Here is a 14181-nt window from a genome sequence, read left to right on the forward strand (position 1 = left end):
AAGCTAATGTCCCGAAGACAGCGTTTAGAACACGTTATGGACATTATGAGTTTACAGTGATGCCGTTTGGTTTGACGAACGCACCAGGAGTGTTCATGGATCTCATGAACCGTGTGTGTAAGCCATACCTAGATAAATTCGTCATTGTGTTTATTGATGACATATTGGTGTACTCCAAGAACAAAGAAGAGCACGAACAACATCTACGTTCGATTTTGACTATGCTTAGAGATGAGCAGTTGTATGCAAAGTTCTCTAAGTGTGACTTTTGGTTACCAGAAGTACAATTTCTTGGCCATGTTGTAGGGAACAATGGAATACAGGTCGATCCAGCAAAGATTGAGTCAGTTAAGAATTGGGAAACTCCAAAGACGCCAACTCAGGTTAGGCAATTTTTGGGTCTAGCTGGTTACTACCGGAGATTCATTGAAGGATTCTCTAAGATCGTCCAACCATTGACCGCGTTGACTCATAAGGGCAAGAAGTATGAGTGGTCAGAACCTCAAGAGTCAGCATTTCAGTTGTTGAAAGAGAAGTTAACAACTGCACCAGTATTGTCTCTACCCGAGGGAAGTGAAGATTTTGTTGTTTATTGTGATGCCTCAATCAAGGAATGGGTTGAGTGCTTATGCAACGAAATAAAGTTATTGCTTATGGATCGCGACAGTTAAAGATTCACGAGCAGAACTACACTACGCACGACCTTGAACTAGGAGCTGTTGTCTTTGCACTTAAAATGTGGAGACACTACCTGTATGGAACCAAGTTTACTATCTTCACTGACCATAAGAGTTTACAGCACATATTTGATCAGAAACAACTCAACATGCGACAACGACGTTGGATGGAACTACTTAACAATTATAACTGCGAACTTCAATACCATCCGGGCAAGGTGAATGTTGTGGCGGATGCTTTAAGCAGAAAAGAGCTAGAGAGACCTCTTAGAGTTAAAGCTCTTAACATAGTTGTCCGTACGAATCTCACATCACAAATCCGCGAAGTACAACAAGAAGCAGTGAAACAAGAAAATGTCGATGTTGAATTTTTCAGAGAAATGGATAAGAAATTTGACATCAAGGAGGATGGAACACGATACTTTGCCAATCGAATCTGGGTACCAAAATTTGGTGGATTGAGAGAACTAGTGTTAGAGGAAGCACACAAGTCAAGGTACTCAATTCATCCGGGATCAGATAAAATGTACCAGGATTTGAAGGCATTCTATTGGTGGCCAAATTTTAAAGCTGATATTGCTACCTATGTCGGTAAGTGCTTGACTTGTGCTAAAGTCAAGGCTGAGCATCAGAAGCCATCAGGATTATTAACTCAACCAAAGATTCCCCAGTGGAAGTGGGAAGGTATTACCATGGACTTCATCACGAAATTGCCGAGAACGGCGGGAGGTCACGATACTATTTGGGTTATCGTGGATCGTCTCACTAAGTCTGCATACTTTCTACCGATAAGAGAAACCGATAAAATGGAGAAGTTAGCTCAGATCTACATTAAGGAAGTCGTCTCTAGGAATGGAGTGCCTATATCCATTATATCCGATCGTGACAGCAGATTCACTTTCAGATTTTGGCAGTCATTACAGAAAGCAATGGGGACTCGTTTAGATATGAGTACAGCATATCACCCCCAGACATATGGCCAGAGCGAACGAACTATTCAGACTTTTAAGGACATGTTGAGGGCATGTGCCATTGATTTCGGTAACGGATGGGATAAGTATTTACCACTAGCTGAGTTCTCGTACAATAACAGCTACCATACGAGCATTAAGGCTGCACCTTTCGAAGCACTGTACGGGAGGAAGTGTAGATCTCCCGTCTGTTGGAGCGAGTTGGGAGATAGTCAGTTGACAGGCCCTGAGATTATTCAGGAGACAACTGAGAAAGTTCTACAGATTCAGGAACGATTGAGAACGACTCGGAGTCGTCAAAAGAGTTACGTCGATGTTAGACAGAAGGACATAGAATCCCAAGTTGGTGACAAAGTTATGCTTAAAGTATCACCTTGGAAGGGTGTTGTACGATTTGGGAAACGAGGTAAACTGAGTCCTAGATATGTTGGACCGTTTGAGATAACTGAAAGAGTTGGACCGGTAGCTTACAGGTTGGAACTACCACAAGCTCTCAGCGGTATACACGACGTTTTTCATGTATCCAATCTAAAGAAGTGCCTAGCAGAGGAGAATTTGATTATTCCTTTAGAGGAACTACGTATCGATGACAAACTTCGTTTCAATGAGGAACCTGTCGAAATTTTGGGCCGTGAGGTCAAACAATTAAAACAAAGCAGAATTCCTATCGTTAAAGTTTGGTGGAACGCTAGAAGAGGACCAGAGTTCACGTGGGAGCGTGAAGACCAAATGAGGCTGAAATACCCGCAACTGTTTCCTGAGGAAACTACTTCAGAGGACGATCACTAAAATTTCGGGACGAAATTTTTAATAACAGGTGGGTAATGTAACAACCCTGCTTTTTCCGTTACTTCCGTTAACCTTCTGTTAGTTTATTTAACGGCGATTATTTAACTTTTATGCGTTTACGTGTAATAAATGCGTACTTGATCTTTGGAGGGTTATAATAATTAATATGGGTGGATATTAATTCAAATAAATATTTAGGATAATGAAATACGATAAAAACGATACGATTTTGATAACTACCTTTTTAGCAACGAAACGCTCGGGTTTATTTTAATAATTAATTTTATTGATTATTAACTTTTTAAAATATTTAATTTATTGGGTTTTTAATAAATTAAACGATTGGTGGCTTTTAACGATCGGGTTAGCGTTCTGGGCCTTCGGTACGACTAAACGACACTTAAAACGGACCACGATTGCACGGAATTGCAAAACACGAGCCCGGGAGTACCCCATGGAGCCCATTCGGCCGAAACCCCCTCCCCACCCCTTTTATGTTTAATTTTTACTACTTGAGGGACTTATGTTCAATTTAGGAAAACTAGGGTTAGTATAAATAGAAGTATTAACCTAAAATTAGATAAAACCCTCACAAATAAACTGTACCAGTCGATCCCTCCCTCTCCCTCCTGGCCGTCGACCATCACCCACACACACACATTCAATTTTCAATTTTTGATCAAACCTCAAGAACAAACGTTGCAATTCTCGATCTCCTCTACGCGTTGGTATAATTCTTTTAGCGATCTAAGGTATATTTAGCTAAACCCTAATCCTAAAAATCTGATTTTTAATAGAGTTTCATAGTTATGTTGTCAATTGCTCAAGTCTATACGCGTACGTGTTAATTGTTACCGTTATTTTGATTGTTTGATGCGCTAGGGTTTAAAAATGAATTTGTTTTTATTTGATCAGTAAAATTAAGTTTTTCAAATGTTGATTATTATGTTATATTCAGATTCCTTACAAAAAACTATTGAGTTTAGGCTTTGGATTCACTTGATTTCGTTTCCGTATGATTAAGTTATGTCAATTTGAATTATCGTTGTGTTTTTATTGCTTGATCAGAAATCTGGTATTGATAGACAACGAATTGGCATATGAAACTTATACCACTAGAAATATAATTTAAAAACACTCTATACCACAAGAAATATAATTTAAAAACACTCAATTTAGACTAGGATATCATGTCGTTTGCTTATGTATAGCCCGAGATATGCTTGAATTAGTGTAAAAGTAGCTTTATACAGCACTTGCATGAAAATAACCTTGTATGATAAAATGTGTTAACTTCTGTGATTAAATCTTTGCATATTTGAAATTTAGACAAAAATTACTTCATCTTTCATGTAGATATCATAGGTTAATTGTATCTAGATCTTCGGATAATCGCGTGCGAATGTGACTAACTAAATGGGAATCCAATCTGTAACTTGCTCACTGTTTTGTACTCTGTGGATTGTGTTTATTGCATGAGAATGTATGCTTCTGGAAAATGAAACTTAACATGATATGTGACTTATTGTTAGTTTATGTCAATCTCTGAAACCTTGTGCAATGGGCACAATAGAGCCATACTTTATGTAAATTCTGATTTGAGCTGAAAACTGAATATTCAACTTGAACGAATAAACTGTACAAATTGGCTAAACAAAAGTTGCTAGATTTTTGATATGTGTTACTATGACTTGTCTTTGAACTATATCCACTGGTTATGTATCAACTTCATGTTCCTAACTCCGGTTATAGTCAAAACGATATCAGTGCCCGGTTAGAAACTGACTGTGCAAACCCCAAATGTATCCCTTCTGATTCCTGACTTTTAATTATTGTATGAGACACTGGCCAGACTTTTTGGAATTGATTTTAAGTATATTTATGATCTGGAGTTTTCTATGTTTACTTGAATTTTGTGCTTTGAGATAATGTGCTAAGTATGCTACGTGTTCATGAACTTTGTGCACAACGATAAACTGAAATTGTGAAAATGATTATTCATGACCTGAAACGTATTTTTTGACTTAGGTTTGATATTTTGACCAACATTTGACATGAACCTACTGATGTTGACTTTAGTTGACCACATTGACCAAGTTTGACTTCTGGTTTGACTTCGGTTGACTTTGTTTGACTTGCATGAATTACTTGACTATATGTTGACTTTTACTTTGAAACGCGTCGAGTCGAGCAATAAGACAACGTATACTATGAAACCACCCTTACATATATTGACCAACCTATATACGTATACTTAGGTTGCTTTATTCAGCTGTAAACCGTACAAGTTTTTGTCAGTCATCCAAGCTTATTCTAAGGTGAGTCTACAGTCCCGCTTTTTACATGTTTTCAGGGATGAGAATACACGCTGTTATACTTACTTTATCAATTGCTTTTGTATTGACAACATTTACAATTACACCTATGATTTCACCAACGTTTTTCGTTGACAGTTTTCTATATGTTTCTCAGGTTCTTGATTGGCTACTTGATGCATGCTTCCGCGTACACTTTGATTTCTTGCTTGGGGTCAAGCATACATGCATACGCTATTGATAGCATCCGTGATTTTCAACTTATATTATGTCGTAAATTATTTCATTTATACTTTATAACTTTTGTAAACTTAAACTTGTAGTTGAATCGTTTGGTAAACTTAAAACTTTGCAAGTCCTACACGTTTCAAATGAATGCGACATAATTTTGGTCAAATACGTCTCATTTAGGGACTATGACCACGTAACGGGACCTAAGTTAACGGCGCCGTCAATGATGATTTTGACGGATCGTTACACGATCATTCGAGGTACTTTCAGCCCATAGCTGTGAGCATAATTGTTGATCCATCTAGACAACCATCCGACAATCAATATCTTAAATGGGTCAACTGAGACTTTATATGTAAGTTACATTATAATTATAATTATAAATATAAATATATTCAATAGAAACTATATTTTTACTATTCACTCTATTTTTTTATTACTAAAGGGCATTTTGGTATTCTCCCACCTCCCTTCTTACATACTCCGTATACTTCCATCAAACCCCATAAGCTTCCTCATCACACCTCCCTTTTTTTTTTTTTTTTGAAAAGCAAGCAAAAAATTTATAAAACACCAACACAACCAAATAATACAACGAGCAGAGAGAATGCCCAATACAAGATACACGACAAGGTTTGCGAGAATGGCAAACCGAAAACGCACTAAACAAATTACATTACATTAAAATAAAAGTTCGGATTGTTGATCCATGTATGCCAATCTATCTTCCTTTTTTTCGACCGTATAGAAATCCACTCAAAAGCCTTTACTTGTATTTCATTCAAAGCTACCGGAGGATTCCAACTTTTTTCACGATAAACTTTCTCATTCCGGTTTCTCCAAATTAGGTATGCACACACCCATTCCACCGCTTGCCATATTTTCTTGCCGAAAGCCGTTGAAGACGTAGGACCTCTTCCCCGTAATAATTCTCCAATGCTAAGATTTGCCATATTACCAAGACCCCACCATGAATAAACTCGATCCCAAACATCCATTGCACTTTTACAAAAAATCAAGGAGTGTTCCACTGTTTCTAGATCATCATCACATAACAAGCATCTAACACTATTCAAATCTATCCCCCTCTTGTCAAGTTCGGTCAAGGCGGGAAGTCTTTTTTGACTAGCCCGCCAAGCAAAAATCTGTAACTTTTTTGGAACTAAATTATTCCTCATTGTTTAACAATTATTTGAGTCTTCCGCAATTATATGATTATCGATAATAAGGGATAGAAAACGAACAGTGAAAATACCGTTAGGTGCGATGATCCAGGAGCACGTATCACACCCATCGGAACTGAAATTGCACTCTGCTATTAATCTGCATAGCTCGTCCCTTTCTGAAGCTGTTCTTCCAGACGGGATGCGGCTCCAATTTTCTGTTAAAATTGCTCCCGAATCGTACACTGTAACACGATCACCAATGCTTGCGTTTCTGTCTTGCTCCAACCTGTATAGCCGTGGGAATCTGGATTTAAGGCATGACCTGGATAACCACAACGAGTTCCAGAAGGAATCTGCCGACCTGCTGCTGACTTGTTTCTTGAAAGCATTTTTGAAATCTATCCCAGTTTCTTGAATCTTCGAACCTGCTAACAAAATAGACTTCCAAGTGGAAGGTTTTAAGGAGCAAATTTCTTCACTCCCTAATTCCAATCCACCACAATGACCATATATACTGCGAATTATTTTGACCCAAAGTGACCCGGTTTCGGTATAAAACCTCCACCACCACTTTCTCAATAAAGAAAGATTTTTACTATTTAAAAGCCCAATATTTAATCCCCCCCCTTTCATAAGAACTCACAACCTTTTCCCATTTGACCCATGGAATTTTTGAGTTTAATTCCGACCCACCCCAAAAAAACACTCGTCTCACACTCTCAAGTAGTTTTAGCACATTAGACGGGGCACAGTAGAGAGAGAAGTAATACAATGGAAGGCTCTTTAGGACCGACTTGATTAGGACTACTCTCCCTCCAAAAGACATCGAACGCATTTTCCAACTAGACAATTTTGACTTTATCTTATCAATAACCGGGTTCCAACTATTCGCCTTAGACATTTTCGCACCTATTGGGAGGCCAAGATAAGTGAAGGGGAAAGATCCGACTTGGCACCCCAAATGACTAGCAAAAAGATTCATCTCCTCCATCTTCAACCCAATTCCGTAAAAACAACTTTTTTGATAGTTTACTTTCAAACCCGAAGCTAACTCGAAGCACTTTAAAAGATTTTGTAAGTTATGGATATTTTAAACATTCCATTCACCTAGAAAGATGGTATCATCCGCATATTGGAGATGCGATATTTTCACTTTGTCTTCTCCAATTTCCACCCCTTTAAAGAGGCCCTTTTCGGTTGCCGCGTTTGTAAGGATATTGAGCCCTTCCGCGGCTATGATGAAAAGAAAAGGTGAAAGAGGGTCTCCTTGCCGAATTCCTCTTTTGAGAGTAAACTCACTAGTAGGTGACCCATTTACTAATATTGAGACGGATGCGGATTTAAGGCATGCAAATATCCAATTCCTCCACTTAGCACCAAACCCCATACTCTCCATAACTTCCATCAAAAAATTCCAATTTAAGCAATCGAAAGCTTTCTCAAAATCGACTTTAAAAAGCATTCCTTTTTTCTTTGAAGCTCTAAGATAATCAATGCTCTCATTAACGATCAAAACCCCATCAAGAATATACTACCTTTTATGAATGCACTTTGTTCCGAACTAACAACATGAGGAATTATTCTCTTAAGTCTATTCGATAGAATTTTTGCAATAACCTTGTAGAAACTCCCAATTAAGCTTATCGGTCGGTAGTCACCAAGGTCGTACGGGTCAGTTTTCTTTGGAATTAAGGTCACAAAAGAAGCATTACATCCCCGAGAAAATTCACCCGCTTCTCAAAACCATGTAATCGCACTAATAAGATCACCTTTTATGGTATCCCAATATTTTTTGTAGAAACGCATGTTGAATCCATCGGGCCCGGGAGCTTTAGTACTACCACATTCAAAAACCGCATCTTTAATTTCCTTCTCATCAAAGGGGGCTTCAAGACTCGTTACTTTGTCCGGGGTTAAACATGGATATGTAAGATCCTCCATACTCGGCCTTTGGACATCCACCTCCTTAAAGATATGCTTAAAATGTTTGAAAATTTCACCTTTAATTTCATTAGGCGAATCATTCCAAACTCCATCAATTGTCAATCCCCTCATATTGCTTATATTATTCCTCCGGTTGATTATCGAATGAAAATACTTTGAATTCTCATCACCTTCTAAAATCCATTTAACTCGCGCTTTTTGCTTCAACATACTCGTTTTCACCCTCTCTTTGTCTACCCACTTTTTCCTATACTCTAACCAATCTATTCTTTCCTCGTCATTTAACAAATTATTCTCGGCTTTCAACTCATAATTTAAGACCAAAGTTTTCAGCACTTCGATTTCCCCATCTAACCCACCAAACTTGTTTATACTCCACTCTTTTAGTGCCATTTTAACATTTTTTAGCTTATTCCGGAACATACAATCTTTCCGGTTGATATTAGGCACCGAGAGTGCCCATGAATTAAGAATTACCTCATCTACCCCCTCTTCTTCAAACCAAGCATCAAAAACTCTAAATGCTTTTGGACCAAATTTTTTTTCATCATCTTTCAACATTATCGGACAATGATCCGAGAACTTTCTTTCTAATGCCACGGCCGAAATGTCTTTCCATAGGTCAAAAAATTTCTCGGTCACAAGAAAACGATCAATTTTACTAAACTTCAAACCATCATCACTTATCCTAGTAAAATTCCTACCCCCTAATGGAATCTCTATCAACCTATTGCTAGAAATAAAATCAATGAACCTTCTCGCCCTATATTCAATAAATTCACAATTGAGTCTATCTGCTTCATCTCTAACCTCATTAAAATCCCCACCCAAAATCCACGCAACTATCATTCACCAATTTAGTCAAATCATCCCATAATCGAGCTTTACCCGCGTCTTCATGTGGACCGTGAATATTTATAAAGTTCATACAAGTATTCGAGACTTTCCACACCCCTTTGATTCCTAACAATCCATCCTTAAAAGTAGAATCAATTGCCTCATAACACTCGGTGTTCCAAATAATCAATTGACCACCTGCTAAACCTACTCTTTCTTTTTGAATGAAATCACAATTCGAGGCCCCCATAACCTTTGCACCCAATTAACATCAACTAATTTTAGTCTTGTTTCTTGAGAAGCTATGAATGTCGGTTTCTCTTTTGCTATCAAATTTCTCACCCACCCAAATTTATCTCCTTCCATCACACCTCCCTTTTTATATACTCCGTACTTCCATCAAAGCCCAGAAGCTTCTTCCGTCACCACCATCGCTTACCTTCCGCAGACATCCACCATCGACCGAGTTTCGCACCGACCGTTAGACCCCGTCGCGGCGCCCCACCAGCCGCCGCTGTTTACATCTAAAGCTTTCTTTCATCCTCCATCGCCAGTTTGAAGGTTAGGTTTGTATGATTTTTCCTTAAGTTGCGTTTATGGTTAGGATTTTCGAAACATAAAAAACTTATGTTTTTAATTTTTATGTTATCATTATTTGTTATTGTTAGTGGTACTTGACAATTAAGGTTTTTTATTTTCTTTTGTTTTGGGTTTGACACAGTAGGCACCTCAAAATATATGTCGACTCTTGGAAAGGTTGCAACGAATTGTGGCTCCACAAGGTCAGTTCATGGCGTGGGTAATTTGTTATTCTTTAATTTTTGATCTGAAATTATTTTTAGACATGTGCTTTTTATGTAAACTGTTTTACTTTTACTCTTAGTAATTTCAATTTCAATATTAAGCTGCTTACACTCTTTATTTGGAATGCCTTTAGGTCCGAAAATTTGAGCCAAATGGTGATTTTTGTGAGGCGTGAAAGGTGCTCGATGAAATGCTTGAAACAAAAAAGTGATATGATTTCTGAAACATCCGACTTTTATGTTCTGCCCTATTATTGCCCTAAAATTCGATGGGCCAAATCTGCACAAGAGCTCAACTGAGAACAAGAAGTATACTCCTCTTACTTTCTATTTGATTTTTTATTTATATATTAAAATTGACTTACGATCATCGTTAATCACTGTTGATCTAATAAATATTTAAATTTAAATACTCTAGGAGAGAGCTGCACTAGCAGCAGCTTCTGATCGTTATCGATATTTCGATAACGTAAAGCAGCATCCTGATCTCGAGGTTAGATTTAATTCTTATATGACTTATCATTTTGTCCTTAATAATTTATAGTGTTGGTTCAGGCAAAAAAAAAAAAAAAAAAAAAAAATATTAGGTGAAAGAATTTGTTGATAATTTATAGTGTCATTTTGTCGTTACTAATTTATATTTTCATTGTATAATTGTCCGATTTGTTAGTTGATGCTTTCTTATGGTTGGAGTTTTTGTTACAGTTTCTTCCTTTTTGGGGTGATGCTCCATTGTTGTTGATGATGTGCGAAACGTCTTTGTTATAATTTTTTATTATTGCTTTTCTATGTTGTTTTATGTTTTATGTAAATTCACGTTTCTTGGTTTTTCAATGTTTTCGCAGGTGATTGCAACGAATTTTTATCAAGTTGTTCAGCAAGTATTAGTTTATCATTTTTTGCTTAATCGTTTTTATTATTTTGGTTACCATGATGCGTACCTTCATCTTTATTTTTTTCGTTTTGTTTTTTCCAGCTTTCAATCTTAGGTTGTGGTAACTTCATCCGTATATGTATGTACAAATATGTTCAAATTAAAGAAACTTCCTCATAACTGTAGACACAACATACCTTTTAAATCATTGTCTATAAAGAAATCAACAAATTTACCTCAACATATTAGTAGAAAACAGAGTTCCCCAAATGTTTAATTGGCAGTGTTTAAATGTATTGTTTGGTACGTGTTCTTTGTGCTATCCAGTTTAGGATAATAGTATAAGAATGTTTAGGAAGTAGTTTTTGATTTTATTGTTTAATACGTGTTAACGGCTGTTTACAATCGTTTAGGTAGTACTTTAGTAGTTTATGAAATAGTTTGGTATGGCTCTGTTTACAATATTTTCTTCGTATGCTTTGATTAACGTGAATAGGTTGGGATTCAATAGTGTTTTCAAATATTGAAGTATTTGCTCGGATTATAACTGATGATGATTTTCTCTTTTCTGACTTGGCAGTTCTATGTTGTTAAAACGGCATGTGATGACAAACGTCAGGATTAAAATGCTAGGAGTTTAGAGAAGTTACAAGTGGCTATTTCCCTACAAACTCATTGTATTCATATGCACACCAACTGAAAATGTTCAAAGCACTATCTGAATATGCTAATACAGTTGTATATATGGTCAGCCTATCTTATACTATTTATTGATTTTCGTCTTGATTAATATTATTTTGGGCACGCTCATAGTATTACGGCAACTGCGTCTTATGATCAATGCATTCATATTGCAGTCATAACCACCACGGAAACCACCATACCAGGTAACCTAACAATCCTCAAGATTAATTCATACAAGATCCTGCATAAGCTCAACAGTTTGCACAACTTAAAGGAGTCGAACAATGTTCAACGGACAACTGAACGTATAATTTTCCGTGCTTAAAAGATTTGCTCCTGGACAATATATAATGTTTTTGTAGAATGTCTATGTGTAACCTTTATTTTTGCAACAGAATACCGTTCTTCAAAGCTACAACAATATGTAAAGGACTGCTATACTACCTCCATATAATAATTAACTATTTAGAATGCTTTAGTAAACAATAGTTGTACACATTGTTTAAATGGTCGGCGCGCGGCTGGCCATATGCTTGTTATTTTATATTGGATATGTATTTCTTTAGAATATGTATGGAATGAAATTATTTTAATATTAACTTACTTTTAACTAATATGCAGAAGGAACGGTTTTGGAAGATCCACAATCAAGCTACATTAGCAGCTCAAATGCATATGGATAGTCAACCATTGATGCAGCCTTTTTATAATATTCCACAATTGGTGATGGGTTTTAGTCACCATGCTCATCAAAATAAGGTTATTCATACGAGTTTATTTGTTGGACGTTGCTGATGATGGGTGATACATGATGTGTATGTGATAACCCGGAAATTTTCGACTAAATTTAAACCTAACTTCGACTAGTTCCGACGACTCACGAACAATTATTCGTAAATAATTATGCATTTCTGTAATACTATAACTATTAATCTATAAGTAATAAATAAAAAGTGACATTTATATAAATAATAAAACAATTGGGAACTAAATAAAAAATAAATACAAGCCATGAATTAGTAAAAAGAAAATAATACTTATCATGTAGTAAATGTAAAAAAAAATATAATAATAATAATAATAATAATAATAATAATAATAATAATAATAATAATAATAATGAGACTAAAGAATCTTAAACAAATACATCCTTATGTTGACTAAAAATAATATATATATATATATATATATATATATATTGTTGACTAAAAGAATTATAAATCATAAATTAGAACATCTTTATGTTGACTAACACTCTAATACTTGCACTATATAAACATTTCTAGACTTCTAGTTTCTCATTCACAAATTACACCAAAATCCCCTCTAAAAACTTGAAGAACTCTTAGAGGTAATATTTCCTTTTCATTTTCTTATTTATTTTTATTCATTTTATTTATTTCTTGTATTTTTACCCAATTGTTATTTTAAATTGTTAATAAATATTCACATCAGTAGTATTTGTTTATAAATTATTTAGAACAGTAGTAGTACTTATAAAAATAATTATGATAAGTTTTGGAATATTATTTGTAGTTAATTACGAATTAAATACTAATTAAACACGAAAACCATATAAAATTAGTAATAAAAATATACACAGTAAATAAAAATAAATAAATAATTTTTATGGTTTCATAAACTTTTTCTAGGTCTGAGAAAATTATAAAAATTAATTTATAGGTCGAATTAATAATTATTACATAATTAAACACTTATTATGTAAACAGGAGTTAAATAAGAAAATAATTGTAAAAATAAAGAAATATTTTTATAAATATTTTTCTACAGGTTATTTAACTGTCAGAAACTTATAAAAATTTTAAAAATAATTATTTATGTTTATTTGGTATTTTATGTAGAATTAAGCTTGTTTTGTGATTAAATTAAGAATAAAAAAAATATAAATACAAAATTTTAATAAAATACTTTCTTAAATTTTTCTACTGATTTTTATAATTAACTAAGACTATAAAAATTATGTATATGATTATTAGCTATTTAATTAATTATTTAGGTATATTATGGATAATATTGGTTTAATAAAGTACTATATTATTAAGTATCTTGTAAATTAAATAACAAATAGTATAACCAATTATGTTATATATTGTATATGTTAGTAATTAGTATATTATAAATATTAAATTAATCTAAGTCAATATAGTAATTATAGCTTGAATAATAATGCGTATATAATTATAAAACTATTAATAATTATGTAATACTAATAGTAAAAATATATATATATATATATATATATATATATATATATATATATATATATATATATATATATATATATATATATATATATATAATTAACTTAACTATGTAATAAAAGTTTATACACCTATAATATGTGAAGGTTATAATCAAGATAACGTGCACTATATATGAACCTCACCGCTACATATGGCCTAAGGTGGTCCTTGTTGCCTTATGGGAAATGCTTGTGGATTTCGAATGCCATGACATAGATTCTGGTCAAGAATCCTGGGCGCCCGGTAACAACTGATCATTCAAGTGACTTGTATGATAGTAATGAAATTTGAGATAGTCGTACAACGTCTTGTTAAAGATTATAACCCGAACTTTCTATAATTGGAAAGGTACTAAAAGTGGGAACTTTCCATAGATAGTAACCTTTCCAAAAATGGAATTTCTTTTAGAAAACCATTATCATTAGTATAGTTACTATACTTATATCTATTAGATAACATCTGATCGTACATTCTATCTCTAGGTTGAGATTTTCGGTCTACTTCAATTACAGCTACTTCCTAGTAAAATCTTTGTTGTGCTATTTTAAGGTGAGTTTCATTTGTTCCCTTTTTGTATATATTTTTGGGCTGAGAATACATGCGCAACTTTTATAACTGTTTTACGT

The 14181-nt window shown here is 34.5% G+C and overlaps 2 protein-coding genes and 1 long non-coding RNA gene across 3 annotated transcripts; 1 reads left to right on the forward strand and 2 right to left on the reverse strand.

The window, feature by feature from the left end:
• Positions 1 to 5654: 5654 nt before the first annotated feature.
• Positions 5655 to 6161, reverse strand: LOC139871209 (uncharacterized). Its single transcript, XM_071858944.1, has one exon. The coding sequence runs from the start codon at positions 6159 to 6161 to the stop codon at positions 5655 to 5657; it is 507 nt and encodes a 168-aa protein (XP_071715045.1).
• Positions 6162 to 7239: 1078 nt separating this feature from the next.
• LOC139871211 (uncharacterized mitochondrial protein AtMg01250-like) lies at positions 7240 to 7611 on the reverse strand. The gene has a single exon (XM_071858945.1). It carries the CDS (start codon positions 7609 to 7611, stop codon positions 7240 to 7242), a length of 372 nt encoding a protein of 123 aa, XP_071715046.1.
• A 1293-nt stretch (positions 7612 to 8904) lies between these two features.
• Positions 8905 to 12040, forward strand: LOC139872763 (uncharacterized). Its single transcript, XR_011767155.1, has 6 exons — positions 8905 to 9491; positions 9652 to 9712; positions 9868 to 10042; positions 10152 to 10226; positions 11188 to 11354; positions 11465 to 12040. It is a non-coding gene; the product is annotated as an uncharacterized lncRNA (long non-coding RNA).
• Positions 12041 to 14181: the final 2141 nt, after the last annotated feature.

Source organism: Rutidosis leptorrhynchoides, chromosome 10, assembly GCF_046630445.1.
Source record: "Rutidosis leptorrhynchoides isolate AG116_Rl617_1_P2 chromosome 10, CSIRO_AGI_Rlap_v1, whole genome shotgun sequence".
Lineage (NCBI taxonomy): Eukaryota > Viridiplantae > Streptophyta > Magnoliopsida > Asterales > Asteraceae > Rutidosis > Rutidosis leptorrhynchoides.